Source organism: Neodiprion virginianus, chromosome 3 (genome assembly GCF_021901495.1).
Source record: "Neodiprion virginianus isolate iyNeoVirg1 chromosome 3, iyNeoVirg1.1, whole genome shotgun sequence".
In the NCBI taxonomy this organism is placed as follows: domain Eukaryota; kingdom Metazoa; phylum Arthropoda; class Insecta; order Hymenoptera; family Diprionidae; genus Neodiprion; species Neodiprion virginianus.
In genome coordinates this window covers 38839996-38867415 of record NC_060879.1, presented here as the reverse complement: position 1 = coordinate 38867415, position 27420 = coordinate 38839996, and the positions used below count along the sequence as shown (strand labels likewise).

At 41.5% G+C, this 27420-nt stretch overlaps 1 protein-coding gene and 1 long non-coding RNA gene across 5 annotated transcripts in view; one reads left to right on the top strand and one right to left on the bottom strand.

Moving 5' to 3' along the window:
• LOC124300124 (gamma-aminobutyric acid type B receptor subunit 2) overlaps window positions 1–27420 on the top strand; it is a 103459-nt gene that overhangs the window by 4980 nt on the left and 71059 nt on the right. For all 4 annotated transcript variants that reach the window (XM_046753820.1, XM_046753819.1, XM_046753821.1 and 1 more), the window contains exon 2: window positions 3217–4544. In XM_046753820.1, coding sequence (XP_046609776.1) covers window positions 3282–4544 — 1263 coding nt within the window. In that variant the 5' untranslated portion in view covers window positions 3217–3281. The remainder of the gene's footprint in view (window positions 1–3216; window positions 4545–27420) is intronic.
• Window positions 15684–16903, bottom strand: LOC124300128 (uncharacterized). Its single transcript, XR_006907154.1, has 4 exons — window positions 16843–16903; window positions 16504–16583; window positions 16038–16198; window positions 15684–15953 (listed from the first exon to the last, which is right to left on the bottom strand). It is a non-coding gene; the product is annotated as an uncharacterized LOC124300128 (long non-coding RNA).

Below are 27420 nucleotides of genomic sequence, written 5' to 3'. Positions count from 1 at the left end.
GTTCGGTTCGGGGCATACCCGTCACCATAAATCCGAAAAGGGTAGCAGCTTAGCCCGACGAAACGTATAAATGATTTAGAAAAAAAAAAAGAGCTAAAAAGTTCAGCGGAACGGCCAAGGCGGGTCTATTTCTTCCAGAAAAGGCAAAACGGCCACTAAAGCCGAAGCCGAGAGTCCGAAGCACGCGTGTTTTTGAACTTATCTCGCTTCTCCCAGGCACAACAATTCCTCTGCGACGACGAAGAGCGAATCACTTCGCGAAGATACGGGCACACCACGCCGCTGCGGTTCGACCGGGTTTACGGCTCCTGGCACTGCCAAGTTTGCAATTTCCAATCAACCTGATAATTAACCGGAGATTGGTCCGTGCTGACAATACACGCTGCAGCAAGTGTTTGGCAGTTCAGCGATCGTTTCGACGGCTGAGACCAACAGCCACGGTGAAACAGCACGGATAGGCAGGTTTATGCTCGGACTGTTGCCTCGTTGATACGCCGATAACCTTCGTCGGATGAATGCGAACTAATGTTACCCAAACTTCATCCACCGATCGGCAAACAACCTGCGCCTAAGGTAGAAGCGATTCGATTAGGGTTACTTCAATCAAGGTATTATACTGCAGGCAGGGTTATGGCGTTGACAGTGTTTGAGGAACTTTCGCAACTGCGCGGATTTTCCCAATGGTATATTGTTTTATTTTATTTACAATTTGCGAGCACGGGGGCTGGATATCGTCCGTTTCTGCTAATCTGCCATGATTGCGAAATTCGGAACAAAGCTAATTAGCAGCGGTCCGCTTTGCGAGTATCGACCCTCTGCTGACCTCGGAAAACTTCTGAAACGATGATGCGCGATTATCGGCTGTAATTAACGCGCCGGCTGTCCCCAAATTTGGCAATCCCAATTCCACCACGTTCTAATATCAGACGTAGAGTGTGTTGTTAAAGTAGGAGCATAGTTATCAATGATTCGAGATTCAAGAACACGACGATTAGAATGATCACCACTCGGCGGTAATAAAAACTCTGCGGGTGATTGATTCGCCGCACAATCAATCACTAAAGTGATTAATCCCCGAACGAAGAGCGAAAACCGAAAAGAAAAATAGACCGCTTTTGTTCGCGGCAGTTAAAACAATGACTTGTTTTTCTTACCTTCCCGCGGTTCCTGCGGACCACCTGAGTACGCGTTTAATACCGTCAACTTACTTGCTGCAAGATTTCCTCCTCGACACTTTCACACCGCCGTTTTCGGTGGATGTATTTGGCACTGCCTTACTAATGGAGTGGAAAATCTTATTACACGTCAAAGCGTTGCAAATTGAACGCCTTAGTCACGCCATTTAGTTCTTCCTAACGATCGAACTCAACCCTCGTCTCTTCCTCATGTTCCACATCTTCACATGTTCAGGGATGTCAAGTTTTTCGAGGACAAGACGGCCGACGCTGATTCTCGCGACAATTTCTCCTCTATTCTCACATTTGTTCGAAGGAAGAATAAAGAATGAGAGAAAGAGCGAGCTTTACAAGCAGGTCAGACAACGCTGTTCGTGATAAATTGTCAACACCCCGGTAAAAACTTTCAGTGCCAATAAACTCACGTTGCAGTTTTAAGCCCCAATGGCAGCGCGAGGTCTATATCAGAGGGAGCTTCACCGACTGTGAGCGAAGCTTTCATGAATTGTTTCCTAAGTACGAAACAATGTGCGGATTTGGTCCTCGACCTACAATACTGCAAGACGACTCCTTTCTTTCCGGCAGACGCTGCTTGAGAGCGCAATTCATTCAATTGAACAGAGAGACCGAGATCCGCGATCGGATCCCAGACGCCGTTGGAGTTCTTGGTACAGTTAGAATTATTCTTGATATGATTTTACAGCGACGTCGCAATCAGCTGCACTTGTTTTCCATTCAAGTGCAGTAAGCCGATCTGTAAACCCGACCCAAGGATCAGGTACGAATGTTTTCGTAGCAGGACCAACAACCGGTGTGTACGGAGAGTAGAAACTTTCCATCATTCGGTCTCATTACGCAGGCTTACAAGCCTCTTGAAATGTGATTAGGGGTGAAATAGGGAGCTGTAGGGGTGCGTCCTCAGTCATAGCCTCGGGCGTACGCCCTTCTGATATATTTGAAGAACCGGGGTGTCTCAAGGGTATTTTTTTTTTGCTAACGCAATTTGTCACAGCAAGTGGCTAATCTTTTGAACCATAATCGGGGCAATTCGAGACTTGCAAGACTGGTGTACGTTTCACCATGAGCAAACGTAATTACATAGTACAAGTAATGCGACGAAAAAGCAATTTTACGTCGGTAATCAAATCGCCGACTGATTCGATCCTACATAATTTCGTATGCAATTGCTCGCTAAGAAAGGTCGTTTCGTCTCCTGGAAGTGATCAAACTTTTCCATACTATTATAAGATTATTCGAGTTATCGAGTTCGCATCTCGGTAAGTTTAACAACTTTTAAACAGTTCAGTTTCGGAAAAAGTTACCCCCGTTCCCAATTTCTGATTTTAAATTTCGAACGGCTGATAGTTTAAAGACCGACTGAGAATATTATACGGCGTATCAAGATCATAAATTCATAAAATGCAGGACTCTTAAAGTTGCATGCATTATACCGTACCCTCTCAAATGCGTGTACATATGTGCATGAAATTCGAATTTGTCGGAAGCATCTTTGCCCCATGCATCTTATACGTATACTGAACTCGAACACGTACAATATGTTTTTCCAACAGAGATAGGTACATAAATATGTAAAGAACTCGGAATAGATTTGTGACTCCCTCGAAGTAAAAATGAAACATGACTGACGAAAAAAAGTGAAAACAAAACATCGAAAAAATTTTATATTGAAGTATCAAAACACGCTGAAAAATTTTTTCACTTTCATTCATTTATAACTTACGAGGACGCAAGTTCGAGTTTTCTTTTCAAATTGCTCCGCATGCGATGTAAATAAATCAGCAAAAACATACCCCGCGTACATATATTCGTGAAGACATTCCCTTCTTCGATATTATTTCAAAGAATATTTTTCCAGTATCTGCCAAACATACGACGAAGTTTTTCCTCGAAGGAATAACGAATGACAACTAATTTCGGAGAAGAACTTGTAATCAAAGATGTGCAGAAAGAACAGGAAAGAAATTATTTTCCATAGGTGGTACTTCGAAGTTGTTAACCGAGTATTTCGACGCTGTTTCAGATGAGGTCGAGGCGAGGCTGCAGTGGACCAAAAGTCTGGAGGAGTTGATATCGGGGTGACTGAGTATGTCGCGAGCAGCGCGCTCTCGTAGGTCCAACATCTTTCCGTTATCCCCCTCGACGACCCTCCACCTTCTATCTGCTCTCCTTCTTACGCTCTCTTTGAAAGATGTCATCTCGACGAAGGAAATCGCCCGGAGCGACGGCGTCGATGGTATTGAGAAGAGCAATGATACCGAGATTTTTGACATCGGTAAGACGAAAATTCTCGCCGCGGGTGACAGCAGCAGGGAGTATCTCGAAAAGTTGATAAACAGTACGAATTACGGAGAGATCGGAAACGTCGATAAGCGAACGGTTTTATCAAACGCAAGTGGCAATGCCGGAGAAACCAGCGTCGCGATTTTGAACTTGAGAGGGCAGAGTTTTCCTAAAATTTCGGACAGCGATGGGAGAATAACGACGACTCGGGATAAAAACGAACTCGTAGTAACGAAGTCAGGCCTCGATTACGACGCCGAAGACGACGAAGGCTCGACGGGACGACAAAGAACAACGGACCGGGCTAATCTCGAGGCGAAAGTTGGGGGCGAGGCTCCTTTCTTGGGGTTCGTTGGTTCCCAAAAGTTTCCGGTAAGACCGACCTACAAGCCTCTGCCGCCACCGGAGAAGTTTGACAGGCGCCATTTCGGACTGGCCAAACCGGAAACGGAGGAGAGCGGCTCGTCTGGATCGACGTCGGAACCGGATCTGCCAAAAAGCCCGAGTCGAGATGTAGGTGTGCACAATCCGAAGGTCGAGCGGCGGGAGGACGGACTTGATCCAAACTCGACCGCTGTCGGACCGGAAGCGACTCACCAAAACTCTTCGGCAGCTCTTCCCGGAACTTCGCCCGGCCTTCGAGCTTTAGGAACAATGTCGAATGCCTCTCTGTTCGATGGAAGGAACGAAACGCTGCCTGGTTCCGGGGCGGGGAGTCGAACCGGCGGCGTGAGAGGAAGCTTCGAAGCCAATCTGGAGAACCTGACCTTGCCGAAAACCCCGGCCGTCCGTATCGACGACTTTGGAATACTGAGGGACCTGAACGGCGGATTCGAATCGGTCAGGAATCGGTCCGTCGGTTTCGCGAACGGCAGGACGCGGTTTGGTGATAGTGAAGGTGACAAGATAAACGTGACTATTCTCGGACTATTCGAGCTGACCCAAGGCAACGAACCCAGACCCGAAGGACTCAGCGAACTTCAGGCCGCCAGGCTCGCCGTCGAGAGGATCAACCAGATGGACAAGACTCCCAGGTTCAGGATACACCTCGTGCATAATGACACCAAGGTAAGCCAGCTTGCCTCTTGTGGTACATAGACGATGCGATGAACTCGATCGAAGGTGAACGCGACCCATTGCCTGAGTCGAAACCTTGGAGGACGGACAAAACCGTTTGAAAAATCGCCAGAAATGTTATTTGCGACGATGATGGTGAAGCGAATGAAACATCCCTGATACGTATCAGTGAAATCAATACAGTGAAACTTCCCAACAGCGGATACCTTCGGGACTGAAAATATTGTCCGTTATTGAGGAATGTCCGTTATTCAGAACAACATTAACGTGTAAATTGTGCTGCTGGAGGTTTTTATACTGTCCGTTGTAAAGAGGAATCCGTTATTGGGAGTCCGTTAAGAGAAGTTTCACTGTATGAGCAAAATCGCATGATACAAACAAGGATATTAACGAGTTGAGAATCTATTTCAAAGTTAGAATGTTCAACGTGATTGAAAGTTGGTAATTTTGATCCGATTCTAGTGTTTTAGGTTTGATAATAATAATTATGACGCGCAAATTTGATTTTTGACAAAATTCTGTTGTACCGTATTTACAAAACTTTGTCTCTATTTGCCATGGACTTGCATTATACTCTACGCCGTCACCCAAGGTAGTTCTGACCTAAGGTAAGTGTGCCAGTTATTGACCATTTTTGTTTGTATCTGTCTAATCCTGAGTTCTAAAATTACCAATACATAAATTTGTAGTGTCTAACTCTCTAGTAATTGGTTTTAGTCACCGAGAAGTTCACAATTTGTGCAGTAAATTTATAATTTTATAAAAGAAAAAGGTCCGAAAAGTGGGTCTAAGCGTGTCAATAACTGGTACACTCACCTTATTTGTCTGAGTCTCAACTTGGATAGATTGATGAATTGAATTCAACCCCCTTGGAGCGTAACTATCGTCAACATCTTTAAGAGAAAAAATACGCCAAAGAGAGTGGATGCGTAACGACAACAGATGTTCGAGGAATTGAATTCCCCGCAGTGATTATGCGCCCGCATTTGTGGCTGCCAGGTTTCGAGAGGATCCTCGAAAGTTTATAGAGTTTAGAATCCTCTTGGCCCGCGTTTGAGAACCTCCAACCTTTTTTGAATGAGCTTAAATTACTCGAAGTAGCAAAGCGAACGTTTCTGCCAGATGCAGATTCTATCAGGGGATCGGTTAAACCGCTTGGCCGTGTAAAGTTGGCTTGTGGATTCAGCAAAAAGCCAAGCGCACCCGATGCAGCAGATATATTCGTCGCTTTTACACCACGCTGTTAGTTGTGCTGAATTTTTTCAAACATGAATCCAAAAGAGCGAGTACTCGAACAGTGAACTGCGATTGAATGGATCGGTGATACGCGCACCTTTCAAATCTTGCCGCGAAAATTCTCCAGCGCCAATTGATCTTACTGGGTGAAAGGATGACTGGGGAGGGGGGGGGGGGGTATTGTGGGTACTCCATAGCTCCCGGAAATTGGCAAAGCGTAACCCGAGATTAGATAGAACAAAGTGGTTTTAGTCGAGTACTTTTGCATTCAGCTACAAGTCTTCACCAACTTTCGCGACCTGTTTCGAATAGCAAAGGGTTTCTGAGCCCTCGCCAAATTCTTCAAACTTCTTGGTCCGACTTCGTTCGATCTTCTCAAACTCTGCGCAATCTCGACTACACCGTGCAGCGTGTATTCTCAGGGGTTGATGTATCGAATGTAAGGCGTTGAAGATAGGTATGCCAAACTCGAAGGACACGGATGAATCAGTTTTGTCACTTCGAAGTTTAAATTGCTTCATAATCGTTTATGCTTAATGTTCGATGCAATTGTGTCTATTTTTTTTTACCTGACTAATACGAATCTCTCCCGTGTGGCAGTAAATATTTCAAAGAAGCAGAGAACGCGGAGAAAAAGAGCAAGTGGAAAGTACAAAAATCTGTGTATATATGTGCAGCATAAATATATACGCGTATAATAATATATGTTCTTGTCCAAAGTTTTTCTTTCAGAGTTTGGAAAAAGTTTCCCAATTTTACAGAAGCATTAAAACGGTGCCCGGGCGAAAGCTTGTTAAATTTCAAATCCGGCTTTTAATAATGATTGGTCATAAAACTTCTGGAAAGATGGATACCAATTTTTTGAAAGCTCGTTGAATGAATAAAGCCCCCCCCATTAATTACCGGATACAATTTTAGTTCACCGACCGTTGTGCGTCATTCTCTTGTTCAACGCCAACTAATTGCGAGCTCGTTAATTATTTCGTGCCGAAAAAACCAAAGCCCGATACGAAAAATAATTCCGAAACTGCGGTCAAAGTAATCAATTTTAGTGCTTCCGTGGTAAAAGTTTTCCCTTGTTCGTTTGGCGCAAGTCTAAATGACTAAAATTCATCGTGGAAGAGTAAATTCCCCATTGACCCAAAGGGCACTGGGAGCCCGGAGTTGGGAGATCGCGAAATTGAAATCCGTTTCTTCGGCAAGAAAATTATCGCGCTCCCAAGTGACAGGATCGCGATATCGATAACCTTTCGCATCCGCAGCGTCTCTTAATAGCCGGGAGGCCGCGAGAAAAATCGACCTCCATGATGAATAGTTCAATTTCGTAGGCCAAAGTTACAGTTGCAACAGAACTCGCCAGTCGGAGATAAGATTGTTCGTCTCGAATCCGAAGGGTTGGAATCATCCTGACGTTAAACTTTTTTCAGCTCAAGCTCAAACGAATTATTCAATTAGATAAATATATGTATATATTGTTTCGGTTTTTCACAACCTTGAACTAATTGTATCCGGAGATAATCCGACGTCAACTTCCCTACCCGATTACTTCTCCCCTAATTCGGCTACGTGGAAGAAATTTAACAGGCACATGGTTTGGAATATTATACGTCAGTTCGTTGAACGCATTGATCACTTCTCTGCGAAAGAATATCTTAATATCTCACAAAATAAAAACCAAAGGGCATCCCTTGACTTCCAATTGACGAATTGAGGCTCGTGGACATTACAAAAAAATCAGGTGCCTTAATTTATTCTCCTTGTCGATCGATTGAGAAGAAAAATGGTGCGATAACATTTTTGGTAGAAGTCGGTAAAAACTGTTTTCGAAGCTTATTCAAGTTTGGTTTACTTTTTTTTTATATTTTATTCAAGAAAAACGTTGAATAAACGAAATATTTATCTCCAGAAGATTTCAGCCGAATTAAGAACCGTTGTTTTTTCATTTATTTTTATTTTTTTCTTATTGTAATCAGGCACGATTCCAAATATATCTACGATTCAAAGCGAATCCTCGTTTATTCGCGACAGTTCATCGAAGTATAAATAACTAATTAGTCTTCTATGCCGCGAAAATGATCGCTTAAATTCATTTTCATCGAGGCATCGAATAAAAGGCAGTATAAATCGCGGTAAACTAAACGATATATCGGTAGAATTCGTAGGAAAAAATTTCAACGAAAGAGATTAAAGAGATAAACGAAAATGACTTTTGGGAGTTGAAAATTAGAACTAAAATTTTCCCGATCTTTTATTAATAAGAAATATTTCTGTTGCTCGAAATACGAAACACGAAAAAGAAAACTCTCCGTATACAGAGCGGGACTCCGTTACCCGTTTCCCGACGTTTACTTCCCGGCAATTTTTAGACATTTTTAATCAACCATCCCGTTACTCATCCCGCATCACGCTGCGTGGTTCTCCGCCTATTTTCTCCGTTACAGAGAAGAAGAATGAGTTAATTCAACAAGTTGGGGTGGCTGAAGTGGTCCCAGGTGGCGATCCAGCGCTCCCTCAGGATCCCCACGTCTCCTCCGGGCGCAGCTTCAGATCCTCGCTGCGGTCGCGGGGGCGTCGCAAGAACGTGTGCGGCTTCATTAAATGCAGGCCTCGGGTGATACGCGGCTTTTATGCGGTGCGTCGCCCTTCGTCTCGCCAAGAAAGCCTCTTCCTCCGCAGGAATAGGCCCGGGAGTAATTTGTCGGCAGGTGAATAGATTCCGCCTTGATAATTTGGCAAATCTCTTCGGGGCTTGAAAAACTTGCGAGAGGTGCAATTCGTTGTTTCCGTAAGGCGAAAGCAAGGTGATATTTTTTAATGCGTCTTTCGCTGTTACGGGAACGCGTTATTTTCTGTAAAGCTGCGATTCGGACACGCGGCGTGCTTTCTACTGTCGTATAACGATACCACTTACGAATAAAAGCTTATACACGCACACGAACGCCAAGAGTCTCGGTGGAGTAGATTTACGGTACTAATTAAATGCGAACAATCTCCAAAGTTATACATCTCGCCAAGTTATTAATCGGAGGCATGATAAATCCCCGCGGTACATAACCGGCAGCCCCTTTTCTTCCACCCTCTTCCTTCCTCTCTTATTCCGACTCAGGTGGAAAAGATAATTCACCGGTAAAGGTCAGCGGTCCGCTTATCATCGCGGTTGTATTCTTCTCTCGCCAAGTTATTACACCATAATATCCGTATACTTCGTGCGAGACGAAGCACACTTCCCTATGGCGTCGGAACTGAAAATTATTACGGTTCTAAAACGGTGATAATAATTTCAAAATGCAGTATCGTTACACTAAGGGAAAATTTTTAGCTCCGGTTACCGCTCAGTCGTTACTTATTTCCATTTTTTACCATAATCGAAAAATATAGTTCTAGGCAGAAAATGAAAATTAGTTTTCTAGCTGTTATCGGAAAGTCTAGTATCTCTTACTATTCTTTCTCATTACGATCACCGTTGCTATATTTTCCTGCAACTGTTGCGAAAATTTAATGCTTGTGCAGCAATAAATCGACGTTGAAGCTTTATTTAACTAAAGAAGTAGAGTAAACCTCAGAAACTGATTTTGCGTTGCAATTACCGAAAAAGGATCGACAATAACGCAAAATGGTCAGGCGTACCTCGTTTTTCCTAATTCCAACAACATTCAGACAGTTTTTTTTTAACGATACCTGTTTTATTGAATTTTTTTAGTTACAATAAGAAATTGAATTTTTCTCAGTGTACACTTACAATGGCCGTGTGTAGAGGGAAAAACTGCAAGTACTTGCACTCCGATGGATAGAAAGTCGGAACGAAAAGACTGATAACTGACGCTGTACGGCTCTCGAGACCTTTCGCAAACGTAATTTCATCGCGGGTTACCTGGAGAGAATCCAGAGGGAAAGTCCCGAGGAAAGAGGGTGGGTGCAGGTTAGGTACCTATATATTTCATTCTCGTTAAGAAAACGAATAGATTCAATTCACCTTCTTCGCATTCAAGTCCCGCAGGCATAGTCGGGGATCTGGAGAAATTAAACGGGATAGGGATTAACCAGTTCGCGTAAGGAACGAACGATCGATGCGAAAAAACGTTTGTTTTTTTTTTCTTTGCGCATCACACGTGATACTAAAATTACGGTTTCCTTTTCCGACCAGAATAGATCTCAAATTTTTTTCTACAGCTGCCGACGTGGTAAATCGATAAGCCGGTGACATTAATTGCGACAAATCTTCATCCGCTAGATTAAACTATTATATATTCGCTTCGAGAAATTCTTGTGCAGGCGATCGTGAGTTTCGCTCACGGAACCCTTTTCCTGGTGGAGGATTCAGATTTAATCAAATTTGAATCTAGATATTCGGGACGAGAAAAAGGACCTCGGGGTGTACTTTCACCTTGACAAACTCTTGATTCGACTTCGAAACAGTTGCGACTTTCTACCCCGCCCGATTTTACCCGCCAGATATGACTAAAAAGCGCCCGGCTTGTGTGTGTAAGTAACTTGGCGAAATCGCCGTACGGGGATTTCTTCCTCGATTGGGACACATTTTGTCAGTTTTTTAATCCCAGCGTAAAAGTAAAGATAAAAATAGGCGCGCTAATGATAACAGTAGTCAGGATTGGACATCTGCCAATATACTTTCGGATTACCGGTCGTCACGGGCATTTGTAATAGCAGTAGGCGACAAACTCTGATTAAATAAATTTACACCAATTACGGAAAATTACGCATTGCGTTTGCCGAAGATGGGGGCGAAAAAAAGAAATAACAATTTAATTACAATATGCGGCATCACCCCGAGTCGAAACTTACCTCTTAAAGTCGATTCTATTTCAATGCAATATCAGACCTTACTTTGACGCTAAAAATATCGGAAACTTCCTGATTTACCAAGTTTAGGCTCAAAGTAGGGTCTGCTTAGAACCTCCTTTAAACCTTCAAAGATAGCGCAGTCCAATGAATCGATAAATTTTTGAATATTGTACTGATATTAACTTGGAGCTTCTTTCGTTAATAGGATTTTTGTATCCGTAATAATATTGAATAAATACAATTGATATGCAATACTTGATCGCCAAATGTTATTCAAACTTATAAAAATTATGTCGAAATAGCCCTTGGACGATTCATTGTGAATACTTGAATTTCACTGTAATAATATATCCACAGAGGAAGAGTTACAGTTCCAATAGAGAAACTGGAGATTGAACAGCGCCAAAGTACGGTATAGTACTTTTATTTTTAAGAGTTGGAGGTTTAAAGTAGGATTCCTAGGTTCAGTTTCCTTCAAAGTAGGCTTATAAGAATCGTGGTAGGGTCAAATGTGGGCCCGAAATATCGACTCGAATCCTTGAAAATAACATACGTAGGTACCCACCTTTGTATCATCGCATTTACTATCATCGGGCAGAAGCGCTGACCGTTTTACCAAATGAAGCGATATTTTTACGCCCAGATGATTGCGAAGAAAATTCTCGTAACTCCGCCGTTTTGGCGACGTCTTGAACTTCAGCTACCTGATGTAATTATCGTCGAGTGGACAAGGTGAAACTCAGGCTCGAATATCTCTCCTCTCGTTTCCCGGCGTCTGAAGCGTAATTCCCGATAATGTCTAATGGATTTTCTGACGGAGCTGTTATCCGTCAAGGAAAGAAATTCCATCAAGATTATAAGGGTGTCGTACATGTATATATATATGTATATGTATCACGATCATTCGGGGATATCGTGGGTACGTAAACTCCGGTTAAATTCAAATATTTTATCAGCAATCTGCTTCGAAGCAGGTTAAACAACGTTGGCTTCTATTTGTCGAACACACATTTTCTCCCCAGAATCGCACGCGAATCGACTCGGTAAATTCAAGAATTCTTCATTTCCTTCGGTACGAATCTTTTTCTAACATTTTCATTCGCCTTATTTTCCGCCTGCTTCGTGTCTGCGTCTCTTCGACCCACTTCGCGCATCCCGTATAGATATATCTACGATCTTAATCCAAGTGGATGGAATTCTACACGGACACTTTTATCTACGCGTTCCTTACACCTAACGCGATGCGACGATCGACGCGCGATACATTCGTTCACATCGTGTTTGTCATTGCGTCGGAACAAACACATCAAATATTTGATTGATTATCCGGCACGACTTTGAAATTCTTCTTTTTTTTCCTTTTTTTTCTCTTTCGTCTGAGATTCACGCTCCCACGAAACTTGTAATGAATATTCTTCTCCGACTTGCCGGCGACGCCGGTTCTCCAAAGAGAGATCAAAGGCGCACATGCTCCGTTCAAAGAGACGCCAAGCTCATACGTTGCCCTTGTCATCCACCCGCAGGATGTACGGGATGTACAGTCGGATGTGAAAAGAAACTGAAAAAAAAATTACCCGATAAAACAAACGCACGCTAAAAGAATTCTTATTTCAGGTAACCGCGCAGTATTGCGTATGAATAAAGAAATCTCCGCTGATACGAGACATTTTAAACACTGAATGTAAAAAGTAAAAACCGCATTATGTGAAAAACCTTGAATATTATACTATATTCACTATAACTCATTTTGTTCCTAAATAAATTCTCCAGGTATCGTACAAGTCAGATTTTAAGTAACAATCGTTTATTTATTACCGATTAACAAGATAATTGGCATCTGTAAATTGTTACGAATGTATAATACATCGAATTTTTCTTACCAACCGACAAAGAAAACCGCTCAAGAAAAAATTTCTTTCAGATGGTTTGTAAGGTATTCATTTTTGAATGAGATGATAATCAACTATTTTTCATCAAGATCAGATGAACTGTATGGATTCTTTAGTAAAGGAAACAGTTAGATAATGTAATTTCTCTTGTATTGTTAACGTAACAGCATGAGTACAGTTTCACCCCAATGTTTAAAAAGTTCTTTCAACGGATACTTTCTCAACGATGTATGATTTTCGAACCTTCGTTTGGCCCAGTTTTCGGTTCGACACACTTTTGAGCTGACTGCACGTCCAGATTCGTTAAAACGTCGGCTCCGTATAATGCATGAATTCATTTGTAAACCTGCATTCCACAAAGTCCCCAAATCCAATATATTTCGTATTGGTTCGAGCTTTAATTACTTCCCCTAGCGTCCGAAAGCGCGAATCTCCGTTCAGGCGACAAGCACAACTAGCTGCAAAGGTCTTCGTGTTCACCCCGCCCAATTCGTCGCTACGAAATTCAGCCACCATCTGGTTGCAGGGGACCGTTTCCGACACCTGGAAGCTCGCACAATCCCTTGTAACAAAGCTCTGCAGGCACGGTTGGCATCAATAATTAATGCCTCACAGGAATAATGAAGATTATAATGGCGCGCGGTGTGATACTCGCGCCGCTAGCCTAATGCGTGTGATTATTTCAATCCACACTCAGGTTCTATTTGCTCAAAAGTAAGAAGTTGGTATCTGAAACATTTAACGAGTCCCAGAAGTTGACTTGCCCTAATTGGAGTGTCGAAAGTTGGGTCGCAAAATTGCGCAAATAGAACCAGAGTACGGATCACGGAGTATCGAGGTATCCACATCGCGTTTAACACGAAATGATAATGTCAGCATTAAAACGAATCGACGTTTCAATGCGCATTATAGTTGGTGCACATTTTATGGAGGACGTTGATGAGACGATTACAGCTCATAATCACGCAATAACACTCCAAGCGGGTTTTGTTATGTCCGCGCATCCAATAATTTCAAGCTCTACGTCCATTATATTCTACAGGCTCGTATCTCGTTCGATGTTCTCGTTTTATCTACGTACACGTGCGAACGTTAAAAGACATTGTGACGGGGCGATGGATAATCAAATCCAAATACAAACGAGCGTAGATGCATACTGATTGCGAATTGAGTACTTATCGCTGTGAGGGTGATTCGTTCTTTCGGTGGTCCCAGGGAAAAAGGGGAATAGATCGGTGTCTGGGTTGAAAGAAGTTCCTCCAATTACTGGGAAGATTTTCATCTGGATCATTGGCTCACGGAATCCGAAGAGAATCCCCTCTTCATCCGAGCTTTACAGTTCCTTACCCTTCTTTATATTCTAAGCGGACTTTGAAATCCCCGAGGAAAGAGTTTGGGATTTTTGTCGGCAAGGCATCGCCGTCGGTATGTGAAATGGTCAGTGAAACGGTTGTCAAGTGGCAGGTAATCCACTTTGAAAGCGAAGTCATGCAGCTCGAATGCCTGCCGACAAGGAGCGGAAAATTTTTTTAAACGTAACTTCGGTTTGCTTGATGAAAAAATGCGAGAGAGTGGAAAGAGATTTGAACAAAATGCGTTACGGATATGCAAACAAGCTCTGGAATGAATGAATACTTGAGAGATTCGGGCAAACCTTCAGCTTGAATATAATTATCCAGTTTACGAACTGCTGTTACGAAAGTTATTATTAATATTATGCAGCCTAACGAATTTTTAGCGCCTTAAGTTCCTTTCAAACTTTCACTCACTCACCGTATGCTCGTAGAATTCAAGAATTATTTTCTTGCGATACTCTGTTTAAACTGCGTTGCAGATTGACTAGTAAAATACATTTAGAACTGCATTAAGACAAAAAAAAAAAAAAAAAATATCAATTTAATCAAGAATCCTTTAGAAAACAGTATTTAGTTTGATGTAAGAAATGAATCACACAATAATCTGGTCGACTTGAAAATCTGAGCTTTTTAGTTCAGTCTCGAAATGTCTGAATATTCTTCCACGTTAATGAGACACTGTTTGAATGAAATTCAACCCGATTATTAATTTTCGTGTCTGTTTCCAAGGCGTTCTATGTTTCGTTTTCATCTAACTTTAAACAACATTAAACGCGAAACATGCGATCGTGATGTTCGAAATTGTAACAAAGAGCCTCGCATTTTTCACCCCGGTAATGAGCATCTCCCAAAACAAGGTATTACACACAATGGTTACAGAGAGCCCAGGCAGTGTTCACTTTCACGGAATACTACTTCGCCCCCGAAGAGAATTGTCCTAACGACGGTCTCCCGGCACAAAAACGAGAAATGACAATGGACAATGGACCCCGCGCGCTACAGACTTAATCCTTCATCCCTTGGAGTAGATGAGTGTCGGAGCTGCGATACTAGATAACCTTTGACACAAAGATGGCGATTTGTATGCGAGCGTTACAGCAGTCGATTCTGGAAATTGCGCACCAACGACAAAAGTCTAATGCTGACAGCAAGTCTCGCTTTTACTTCGGCAAAACGACGATGAGCTAGCTCGTGAGCCGCTGCCCATCAAAGAGCGCTTTCATCTGGAATATGCATCTCGGAGAATGCGAGACTCTTGAAGCAAGTTACACCGTATCGGCGGATAGTCCTTTGCTTATCGCCTTTCCGCTTGGAAATATCCGGACTCTTTCGACCAGGGTCTGTGTGTGTCAGGCGAATCTGATATCCGCGATCTCCGGACGCGAGATAAGTCAGGAAATTAGAACCGTATTTTGGAATGGAAATAAACCTCTGTCATACCCAGAATCAGCTCGGTAACTTCGTACCGTCGAATGAATTCACAATTCCAATATAATCCCCCGCCCGTTCCATTTCCGTTTTCAGCTTCCGTACAAAGAGAATTTTTGACCCGGCGGTGGTTCGAACGAAAGAGTGAGGAGAGTCAAATTGAATTTTCTAACATGTGCCCCTCTGCTTTTTGTGAAAGGGTATAATGGCCGGACGATGGAATTGATATGCTTCCAGGATCTTCTTTTCTGACAGAAATCATTGCCTAACGCTTCGCAGCTCCGTACGTTTTGTAAACTAATTTCCGATGATTCCTGGAGAACATTATTTTTGCATGGGGTGGGATTACAGGGCATAAATAGGAAAACATCTGGTATGCGATACTGAAACCGTACACTGAGGATATCATATAGTTAAATGGTGTGCTTTATTTGTATATTATGAATCCACTCTTGAAATAAATGAACTTACGACTAAAATGGTGAACGCTATAAATTAATGAGGTGATTAAATGAATCAGAATCTCAAACAATAAATACATGATAAATAACAGCGTAGCTGGATGAAAATCAACAGAAGTAGAGTCCAAATCCTTCCTTTCGATTTCAAACTTATCGCCTTCCACGGTGTCGAAAATTTCGTAACTGCCTCTTGACCTTACGGTGATAACGCATATATATTATCTAAATCTGGAACATCATTGCAAACGATTTATACACTCGTATTCCTCGATCACTTTTTGAGCCTCTTAAGTGGCGAGATTTTGAAACCACCTTAATAACGACGCACAGTGTCGACCCTCGTTACTCGTTCAAATCACCTTCCACCACGCACATGTAGCTTCGACCCAATTTCTTGCAGGCAGTGCCTGGTTCGCATCGCGCCTCGGATGAGTCCTGATGTTGATCGAAAGGGGGACACGTTTCTCCAAGCTCTTAGTAGGCACGAACAAAGAAAGTAGCAAATCAGTGTTTCAAGTACGAGCAGCATACTGGATTCACTTTTCTTGGCTCGATTTTTTCTTTTTTTTTTAATTTTTTTTTTTTTTTTTTATTACGAGGGCAGAGGGGGGATAAAATCACTGTGGTTTTATCTAGGTTTTAACCATGGCCGTGTTTTCGAAGTCAATTCGTCGCTCATATCGACGAACATGTCAGTCAGTTAGTTGGGTCAAGTCTCGAATGGATGAATCACTCAATTCCACACGTTCTCACGAGACACTGAGGCAATTTTGCTCACCTGAGTACGTAGAGCAGATGGACGGGTGCAATAACAGGAGGAAGAACGCAGCTGCGACGAATATAAATTTCACAAGACTCCTGCAACAAAATTTTGTTACATTAAAGGGTAGGTATACAATGGAGGTGCGATCTTTGCTTCGAGGTCGTTATCAAGTTTATGCGGAATTTTGATAGCTCATAAATTTCGTCGATGAAAATTCTTTCATCAGATTGCATTCGCATCATACTGACATTGAACTGAGCTTAACGGTGCTTCGTGGTTTTCGAAAAAAAATTACCCAAGATGAGGAATGGAGCAATACCATATTTTAGACGATACGCGAAGTATATACCTTACCCCATTTCAAAGACGACGACAAGAATTTATCTTCAGGTAAATTTATATCCAGTCGACGGTGTTACACTGGATGTCGCTTAGAATAGTGTCAACTTATATACGCCGAGTCATTTCCTCGCAACAAAGGTGAACATCTGCAGGTTGACACGATTTAGTTTATAAACATGCAATCCAGAGTCTATATTGACTCAGATGTTTGTCGGGTCCGAAAGCACCTATTTTTTCTATTTCCTCGATCATCATTAGGTTCTGCGAGCTGGTTACAATTGAACAAATGACAAAAATTAGTGTCATCACGCCTGAATGGTTTCACGAGTAACGTTTACGCCTAGAAAGCAAATTACAAAATGCTCTTGGAATTCTCAGCCATTCTGTTTACCCACAAAAACCAGATAACGTTTGGCAATTGAATTGTTTCACTTCTTTTCATCCTCTGCATCATAATAGCCTCGAACACCCCGCAATATTTCTGACGTCTTCCTTGTTTTCCACCCAATTTCCAGCGTCAATTACGCCGGCTATAAAGTCAATCGCCGAGGAATTTGATTTGTCTCATATCCGCGTTGCACGTCTCCGCATGGTCACCATGGTAACTGGCTCGAGAATAGCCGGTATTTTTCATCGGTATGTGCGGACCCGGCGCCTTTTACAGTGATTACTCGCCCCGCATGCTCGGCCCTCTTTTATCTCTTCTTCTCTGTTCCCCGATCGAAATTCGCGTGACTGCACGATCTCAGAATACAGGCAGCAAATGTTCGGCGATCCTTGACCGTTCCCCGGATGTGCGACAACCCACATGGCCGGGTCTCGAGCAAGACGTCGTCTGCAGAAAGGATCGCTTTCACTCTGTCAGTAGGGAGTTTTCGGGCAACGAACGTTTGAAGGATAATAGGGTTGCCTAACAGCCCGGATAATCCCGTATTGCGTGGTATCTTCGAAACAAGATCGGTAACCATATCGCACCGATCCATCGTTACCTCGGATCTTGGTAGCTATAATTTAACGCATGCATTGCGACATTTTCACCTCGCTTCTTCTCATCCAACTCACCTAAATATTATATATAATATTTATTCTAACCAATTTTCAATCAGCCGGAAAGCTTTACCGACAAACGAAGAACCCTTTTATCCGGTAACAGCTGCCTCGAATCCGATTTTGCCCAGCTGTAAAGTCAGCCCTCTTTACGATCTTCTCCTATAGGTATAGTTGCAGGAACAGCAGCTCTGAAAGATAGTTCATATCCTAGTTTGATGGGGCATAGAAAATTTCCTGCGCAGTGTGTCGTAAATCCGGCCGATTTTCAATTCGGGATTCATTCTCCCGCGGTTTTTATACCGACTCGTGAATTCGGCACCGAATGTTAATAATTTTATATCCGTGGCTAAACGTCGAGTAATAAGTGAGAATCGACTCGCTTCACCGTCTCGATTTACGCTAATCCTCAAGTGTACCTAGAAACGTCTACATTCGATCGAAAACTAAGGCAACAGAGTTACCAGGAAAAGTGAATTTCCTGAAATCCGAGAACCTCACGAATGTGGATGGCACTTTACCCGGGGGGGGTGGAAGAAACTTTGATAATTTGTTTTATAACAGGAAATAAAGTGAATTGAAGCATCACGTGAAAGTTATAATATATTTGTCTTGAGAAAGTTGAGTTCGTCTCGGCTTCGTCCGCCCTCTCTCCGCTATCCATCATATTATCGATCGAAATGCATATCCTTGTAATTTTTATCCCATAGAGAAGAGACAAACATTCACAGACTGGTCCATGCTCTCAAGTACCAAAGATAGCGAGGATCTGCTTTCTCGTTCGGATCATGATCTCGAATATGAAAAAATAACATGAGAATACTTTTACACTTCGTTCTGGTCATGATCTCATGCGTGACATACACTGAATATAAGCGATAACGGAAACCGATGTTAAAAAAAAAATTGCCAGTGTCTTCCACGACAAGTCGCAATCTCTTCCGCGTCTTTCACTCCATGCAATTTCCCCGCGACGTGAAAATCTACTCTCTTCTGTTTGAATTCACGATTTAATGGAAGGAGGTATCTAGATGATGTGCCTTCCCTTCATTTCGAGGATACGGGTCAGTTGAGAGATTTGTTTGCAGCCAGTATTGCGCGAGTTGTTATCGGAATCGCGTAGAACGAATACTGGTTTCAGCACCGGAACTCTTTTCCGCACGCTCAAAGTTTGATAATAGGAAAAGTGCAGGGTGAAAAATACAAATTGGACGAAATTGTCTCTCGGTGAACAAAGCGCACAGGGAGTTTAAGTTCTCAAAGGCAACGAGTTTCCCCGTTCAAAGAAACGGTTCATCTGCAAGATCTTCGGATATTTGATTTGCGAATTATTTGATTTCACGCCTTTACAAGGCATCTCATTTCCCAATATTTGTACATATAGTCTCATTTTTGACACTCGCGCGTGCCGAACCATAGCTATTAATGAGAATTAGAATTCCTCATTGAAACTCGGAAATTATGTGAAAAGGAATTAAGAATTACTCCAAATATTATATCAAGAATAAGAAAATCTTCTGATTTTCAGCACAAATTTCATCCCGTGATGAAGGAATTGGTTTATTGTGAAAAAAAAACAAAACTTGTAGTTAACTTTGTTTCGCGTATCTTGAATAAATTGAAATTGTACCGGGAAGCCATGGTATGACGTCCATTTCGATTAAGCTTTTATTTAATTGGAAGGTCTGGTGAATCGAAGCCTTTGAATTCGTTTAATTCGATCAAATTCTTTTGCAAAGGTTCCATTCTGAAATCGATTCTGCTTTATAGCGAGTAGCGTGTCATTGTTTTATTTTTCTCTTTTTTCTTTTTTTTTTCCATCACAGACAAAAGCTCATACCGCGCATTACAAATTTTTATTTCACGAATAACACGCCAAAAAGCGCAGGCAATTTACTACGACGCAAGAGATTTATGTTCGCGTTAACGTACGAAGTGACGTGAGAACTGAAATTGAACGAAGAAGGAAAAAAAATTTTTAAAACATGCGAATTTACAGTCGACTGAACTGCACGCTTCGCTTCGTTCATCTTCGCCTAAACGCTGCCGAAGTACGGGCTTCGAAATAATTTCGGGTTGTTTATCGCTGAAGAACATCGCAACGCGAAGTGCGCCGAGCACTGATGCCAAATTTTTTCAAGACTCGATATAAATCTCTTTACTCGAACGAAACTCTGTTTTCGTCTTTGGGCCATTTTTTTTTTCCACAGCGTTCGAGCTTTTCATTCTCGTTTTGCACTTACTTGCTCTCTTTTTCACAGCGATTTCTCCCTTGTCAGGCGACTCGCGAACCTGCGAGTCGACTTTTTATCGCCGCCCACGCACCCAGTCGCGATGTGTGCGCTTGTGTGTGCGTCGGATGTATTTTCGTTCTAAAGCGACGCAACGCTCCGGCAGCGAGGACCTAAGAGGATGCGGTAATACATTTTTAACGAGTTTCCCTGCTGGAAATAATGCCTCGAGTGTACCGTAAAGGACGGCTTGACAGAATCGTGTGAAGGCCAATAAAAACATTCTGATAACTGTAACCGCGGGTCGCTGCGATACCGAGAGGCTAATCCACCCCGGTTTCTCGGTCCCTGAATATCGCCGTCTATTTTCAACGCCGTCTGAAAAATCTGTCAATTTCTGCGAAACAAGATGAAATAAATTCATAACACGCAATTCGAAGCCATTCGACGCTTCTGCAGCCGTCACGCGATGCTTGGAGGGGAAAAAAGCAGGAGGATTTTCTCGGCTCGATGTCTTTTACTACTTTTATTGCACCGGTTGCGGGAATACCCATCGCCAGCAAGGACTTCATCCATTAGAGGTAACAAATTGACGTTCATCGAGATTGGATGGGTCGAACGACTACACCTGGATAGACGCTGACCTTTTCCCATCGAGTCTCGGTAATAACTTGATCAAACCGCGTCCATCCATTTTCAGATCACAGCAGGCCGTCCCAACATCTATAGATATACATATGCGATCTTCGACTTTGTGGGTACGCGATTCGTATTATTATTTCACCTTAATTTTCAAAAAAAAAAAAAAAAGAGGAGCTCGTCCAGGTTTTTCAGATTCTTTCGATGCATCGGCAGCCAGAGAAACCCGCAAAACGAGTCTGCATTCGGGGTGAGAGAAAGAATTATTGTATTCAACATATCCCTCGCACATGACCGTATAAGGCGAGACCCCGAAGCACTTTTGAAATTTCTCATATTTTCCTCCCCGATATACCAAGGAATAAAAAGGAATCCCGTGGACGCCGCAACATCGCTGAATTTAAAATTGGAATTTAACCTATATACAGTGAAAACAAAAAACGAAAAAGTTCAGAGGCAACGTGGAACGGAGGGGAGGAGAAAAGGGCGCGAAGAAAATGAAAATGCGTTGTGTAAAAAATCGATGCAAGGTTGGGTTGGGACGATGAAATTTATTTCTTTCTTTCTTGTTTTGTTTACCTTTCTTATCTCTTATTCTATTCCAATTCGATTCGTCGATCGTCGATAACGCAAAATTATTCCTGACGGACTTCGTCGAAGCCGGATTATCGCGTCCGTGGAAAACGGGGCGTAAAGCTGAAGTTTCTATCGTGCGAATTGAAATTCAAATGTTACTTCGGCCGCCGATCGACGCCGCTTGCTGAACGCTTTCGAATTGCCGGTCTCGCGGGATTCGCGAGTTACGCTCAAGCTGATTGCGGATCCGGGCAACTGCTTCCGCTATTTTGTACCCCCGAGGTTTACGGATTAGTCGCCTTGGGGTGCTCCTAGTTTTATTTCACCTGATTTCCCGCCCCGGTCACATCCCGCACCAATATCGCTTTAATTTCCCTCTCGTACTTCGCTCGAGCAGACAGTCGATCGGCTTCTTACTTCACGAGCAGCTCAGTTTTCCCAACTCATCTGCTCGAGTGTTAATGGATATTTTTCCTGCCGTTGGTGGGTGGATGGGTGGTTCTAACCGCTACTCGACGCTTTTTCTCCGTATCCAGAGTCCCTTTGTTTAACCAAACACTTTGCGTCGGACAATGGAAAATCTTTTCGCCGAAATTCAGAAGTCTTCTGTATACCTGTGTATGCGTTAGCCTGAAGATGTTCGATCCTCCGAATAATGGAAAGGCCCATTTCTCGCTCTGTGCAGTTTTTCTTTCTTTTTTTTTTTTTTCTTCCTTTCGCATTCTTTTTTTAAATCCCTACGTACTACACTGTTTTAAACAAGGACAATATCATAGAGATACCATTTATTTTTGCACCGAAACAAGGTTCGAACACCGTAATTTTTCCCGTTCAAAAAAAAAAAAAAAAAAAAAAAAAATTTTGATCAAGTCTGCAGCAAATAAGCATGCTGATTTCAAATTGTTAGCAGAATTTTAGAGAATAATCGTGAGAACAAACTTGAAATCATACAGTCGAGTAGGCAATTAAATTGATGGAAAAAAAACGAGCGAAATAAATATTATCTTTTTCTGCGACAATCTGCTATGAATTTTTATCTTCCGATTCAAACAAAGCTTTCTGCAAAATTCTGCGGAAATGCCTGAGAAACTTCACAGGTAAGTTTTGCATTTCATGATGGCGAAATACACGCGATGAAGAACTCGAGTTGCTTCGGATGAATTGGAATAACAGATTCACAATGAAACATATTCTCCCGTTGCATCGTATTATATGTATTCGTTATGCAACGTGACCGAAGTCTCGAGTTATTATTATTGTTATACTCGTCTTCCACAGAAGCTTGTAATCATGGCTGGATTTCTCTCGGTGAATTATTTTTACTCAAGTGGATAAAATGCTAATACAAAATCTCAACTAACAATTAGCCCGGATCTTGAGCACGGCTGGTATTCAAATTAGTCAGGTTGATGTATATTATTCATCATTCAAAATAAATGTGTTTTTTTTTTTTTTTTGGCAGTTCCTTTCGCTGAGCTGCTTATGCAGTTCAATCATTGTTGCATAAACTGAACTGCGACCTTAACGGCGCCTGAAATACGTTGGAAAATGTGTTCAAACAATCCTTGAGAGAATCGAAAAATAAGACTAATCAATAACAATTTCCTGTAAATCCAGATAGAGTTTCTTTTGTTCATTGCTCCATTTCGTGTCAGTAGTTGAATGCATTTTTCAGTCAACAGATTTCAACTCAACTTTATTCTGAGTACGATGCTTTTATAAATTTGGGTCCACCAATCTCAGGGAAAAAGGGACCCCCCTGTTGTCTTACCGAAATAATATCATAAACAAATGACGTTACGAGGACGGGTAAAACGGTCTGCAATTGTACGGAAGAAACAACCAGAGGTCTAATTATTTTCGTGATTCTAGTCATCCGCGTCACTCCCCTTCAAAATAAACGAGTTCTCTCTGAACTGCTTGAGCGGAGCTTGACGAATAAAACGTGGGAAAGAGAAATTGAATTCGTCCTTTCAATTTTTGTTCAACGGCCTCCGTTTCCATGTTGCTAATAATTTTTTTTTTTTTTGAAATTGTTTATTAAGAGTGCAAGGGGAATATTTTCTTGGATTTTGTATTGAATATTGTCATAATAACAGGCGTTTAATTCATATCAGAAAACGAGGCTAAATCTGTCAAAACCAATCAAAACTTGACATGAAAGAAACTAGATTGGTTGTAGATAGATGTATCGAGGGCTGTGGTGAAAAATCTAAAAGTCTCAAATGTTCCTAATTCTATCAAGAACTAGTGTAACTTCATCAAGATACTATTTTAAGTATTCATATATCAGTTTTAGAACATGTTGTTTGGCTGTTATAGAAGTGAGCTCAAAAATAGATAAAATATAGTTCTAAACAATTAAAGTTTAAACTAAATTCAGTAAATAAATTTTCAGTGAACTCGTTTGCAACTTACAATTGAGAATTTAAACAAGCCAAGCGGTGAAACGATGTTTCCATTGAGATGAATCTCGTTTAATTCTACGTGGAACTTTTCTTGAACAACTAATAATTATTTCATAATATAATACTTTTCTTGATATTTGCGACACAATTCTGACAAATTGAATGGCATCGATGAGTAAGTTTGAATCTGGCATGAATCAAATGAGAGATGAGATAAGCGGATATTCCGCCTTTTCGCTTTGACTTATAGTTTGTCAATGTCGCAGGTGGTATTTGGGATAGTTGAGATGCATCCATTACCATTTGGAGTATCGTTAGCAACATACTCATTACGGAATTAGCCAATGGACTTAACGAAGAGTGATAATGATTTAACGTGGAAGAGTGGGAAAGGCATATTTCAGGGAGGATCATCGTAACGAAACCATCTAGATTCCTCGATGCCATTGACTATTTGGAGAGATGGATATATATTGGACAAGATGGGCGTTTAATCCTCAACCCTTTGACTGCTATACCTTCAAGATTTGTTGTAATTAGATGTTTACGCGTCTCAAAAACTGTGGGGAATTTCTCAAGACCTAGGAAAAATGATCAATGAACGTATATTCAAGCTTATGTGACAAATATTCATAAATTGATCCTTTAGGTTCAGATCATATTAGTTCGGGAAGAATCGTTCACTTCTTATAGGACAATTTTCTTTTCTTTGATTTCGTAATACGGGTATCTAACAAAGGAAACACGCGTAATTTTATACAGTAATTACGATTAATTTGCATTCTTTCGTTGTAATTGAAATCTGGAATAAAGTTTTATTTTCTCTTGTTTGTACAATTGTAAAGAATCGACCGACTCCGTAATCTTGCGGAATTAAGAAGACCTGGCAAGGACGAGGAAGGCAAAGCCACAATCTTCAGTTAGGAGGGAATTTATAATGAGAAATTCAGAAAATTTGTGTATGTTTCCGTATCAGGTCTCCAGCATGAAATCTCAAGTCCTTCGGACTAAAAAAATCCCAAGGGAATTGAGTCCCACGGAAAGTATTTACCTTTGAGAAGATTAATTTGATCGTGCTAGGATCGATTTCCGAACGCGTTTGAAAATGTATCCCCAAGTGAAAACCTTCGAACCTCTTTTCGTCGATTTCATTAGCGAGGAAAAAAAAATTCAACCGCGGATTTCACAAAAGTCCAATTTATATCCATAATAATTGTATATTTATGGGGTTCACGCCGCACTGTAATTTGACTTTATTTTTTCTAGACAATTCCTACTTACGTTGGGCATTAACTGTAATTTTCTGCACCCTGCCAACTTTTCCGATTCGTTTTACCGTGGCTTAGTCTCACCCTTGAGATTTATCCCCCCTCTCGCTCTTTACGATTGGAACTTATAGCTGGATCCATTTCAATCTGCACCTAAGACTAGGATATAATTTGCGATTTCCTCGAGTACGGATAATCTCATTTTATTTTTTTTATTTTTTTCCAGGAATCTCCATTAAATTGGCATTTCTGTAACAGTCGTATTAAGAATACCATTAAAACTTATCTCTCCATTTTTTTTTTTTTGTTTTCCAATTCTATAACACAATATCGCAAGTTAAAGACGCTAACAAATCAAAAATTAAAAAAAACAAAAACACGACTATAGGTAGTTGTCTATTCGTTTAAACTTACCGCAATGCCTTCTGAAAAATCCATTTCCTTTCGATTTATAAATCCTCTCTTCGAAGCTGATCGTTTCCTCATTCACGATCATAGAAAGTAAATTAAAGCAATCGTGTTGATTACCGCAGCTGCTCGGTTATTTCCATCCCCTGCAGCCCTTTTTGCTTCTCGATTGAAAACGAACTCGAGAATTCGAGGAACAAGTTTAAAAGTCGTTAATGAAATTCTGAGATATATCCTTACAGAATACGATACCACCAGCTTGAGTAATCCGATGGAAAGGTTTGGGATGGTCGTTCTTATGTCGAGAGTTCATACCGAACGAACAAAGTCGAGACGGAACTTATTACTTACTAGCTCAATTTTCCCATCACGGGGAAAAGGCCACGCCAATTTAATCCAGATCGATCACTACCGATAGTTGCAGCAGATAATTGGCAGACTTGAGCCGAAGCTCGTGATCCGGTTCCGGAGCAAACCAAGGGAATAATGCATAACTCATAATGAGTTCTCTATCCACTTCTAGCTTGTTTCTCAGTTTTCGCTGCGAAATGAACCGGCGCGAAGAAGAGAAATGTAAAAAAAAATTGTGCGAATCGATATCCCTCGAAGATAAACTTTTTCCCCTTACTAATCGTTTCTCTTCAATATCAAAAAAGATCAAACTGACCTTTGCAATCACGAGTCTCGTGAACGCGATTCATTCAGCCGCTTTGAGGTACGCTGCCTCTTTAATAAAAAAAGAAACTGGAAATTGTTGTTAGCGTGGAGGACCAACAATTCGATATAACGGTATTACAACCAGATCATTATGAAGTTCCTATAAGCGTTGGGGCTACGAACGTCTCTTTGTGCGCGCAATTTGCATTTTAATAACGTTTTTCTGACCTCATCCTCATTCGCGTTAAAGCGGTGACGCTTGCAGAAATAGCATCGCGGATGTATATCGGTGGGCTTTCATGGTTATTAGGCCTTAATATTGTTTCCTCTGTTCGAGATATCCATCGGGTATTTATTCCGTTGCAAGCTGAGTTATCTCGATGCAGGTTTGAGAAGCAAAGCTTACGTCATGCCACAAATAAGTATAAATCACTGACAGAGATAAGGATTTTATTTGCACATCACGGACCATGGCCAATGTCGAGAGATTCATAATTTCTTGAAGTTTTTTAACCGGCAGTTATTGATCGATGCCTTCCTTCCTTCTATGAGAACCAAAATCACGTCACACTTCCAGAATATTTTTGAGCGCTGTTCGATCGTATTTCTTTTTACAAAAAAGCACGATTTTCAATTTCTCTTAGGTCGCCTTACCAGTGTTCGAAGCTGTATTCATTAACCCCTGAATTTTCGCACACCGACAGTAGCCTAATGTCAAGTTTAGCTCGCTGCCTATGGAACAGTCTCGTCACTTATCCCTCTTTGGCTGATCCTCGTCGTTTGGACGCTATAATTACTTTTGGCATGCATGAAACTACGTAATTGTTTTAGCAAATGGAACTGCGTACGACACGACAGTACAATTATGAGACCTGCGTGCTTATATATTCTGAAATTTTGCTAGTCTTCGCATACTGGAGAGGTAAGATGAAAATGTGAAATAATACGTATAAATTAAAATCGACCTGTTATTTTTTGCGCATAATCGGATTCCTCGAGAGCTCGAGATATCCGAAAGAGAAAACGTGAATCTTATCTTCTTAATACACAGCAGAAAATGGGATTTTGAAATGGTAATATGAATTTCCGAGTGGATATCGCGCAACGTAAATTGTATTTGATAATATTAAGATTGAATACATAAGGCAGAAAAGTAACTTTTCTCTTGATCCTGTAGCGTAGCTTATATTCGCTACATACTTACTCTACAGTTCGAGGTGAAAAACAGAGTAAAATTTGTGTGGATTACAATAAAGCGGGAAAATAATCGAGATGGATAAAATCTCGACGCTGTACGTAAATGAGAATCATTTCGTACAGACGATCGCCCATGCGGATTTTAGTTTCTACAATTTG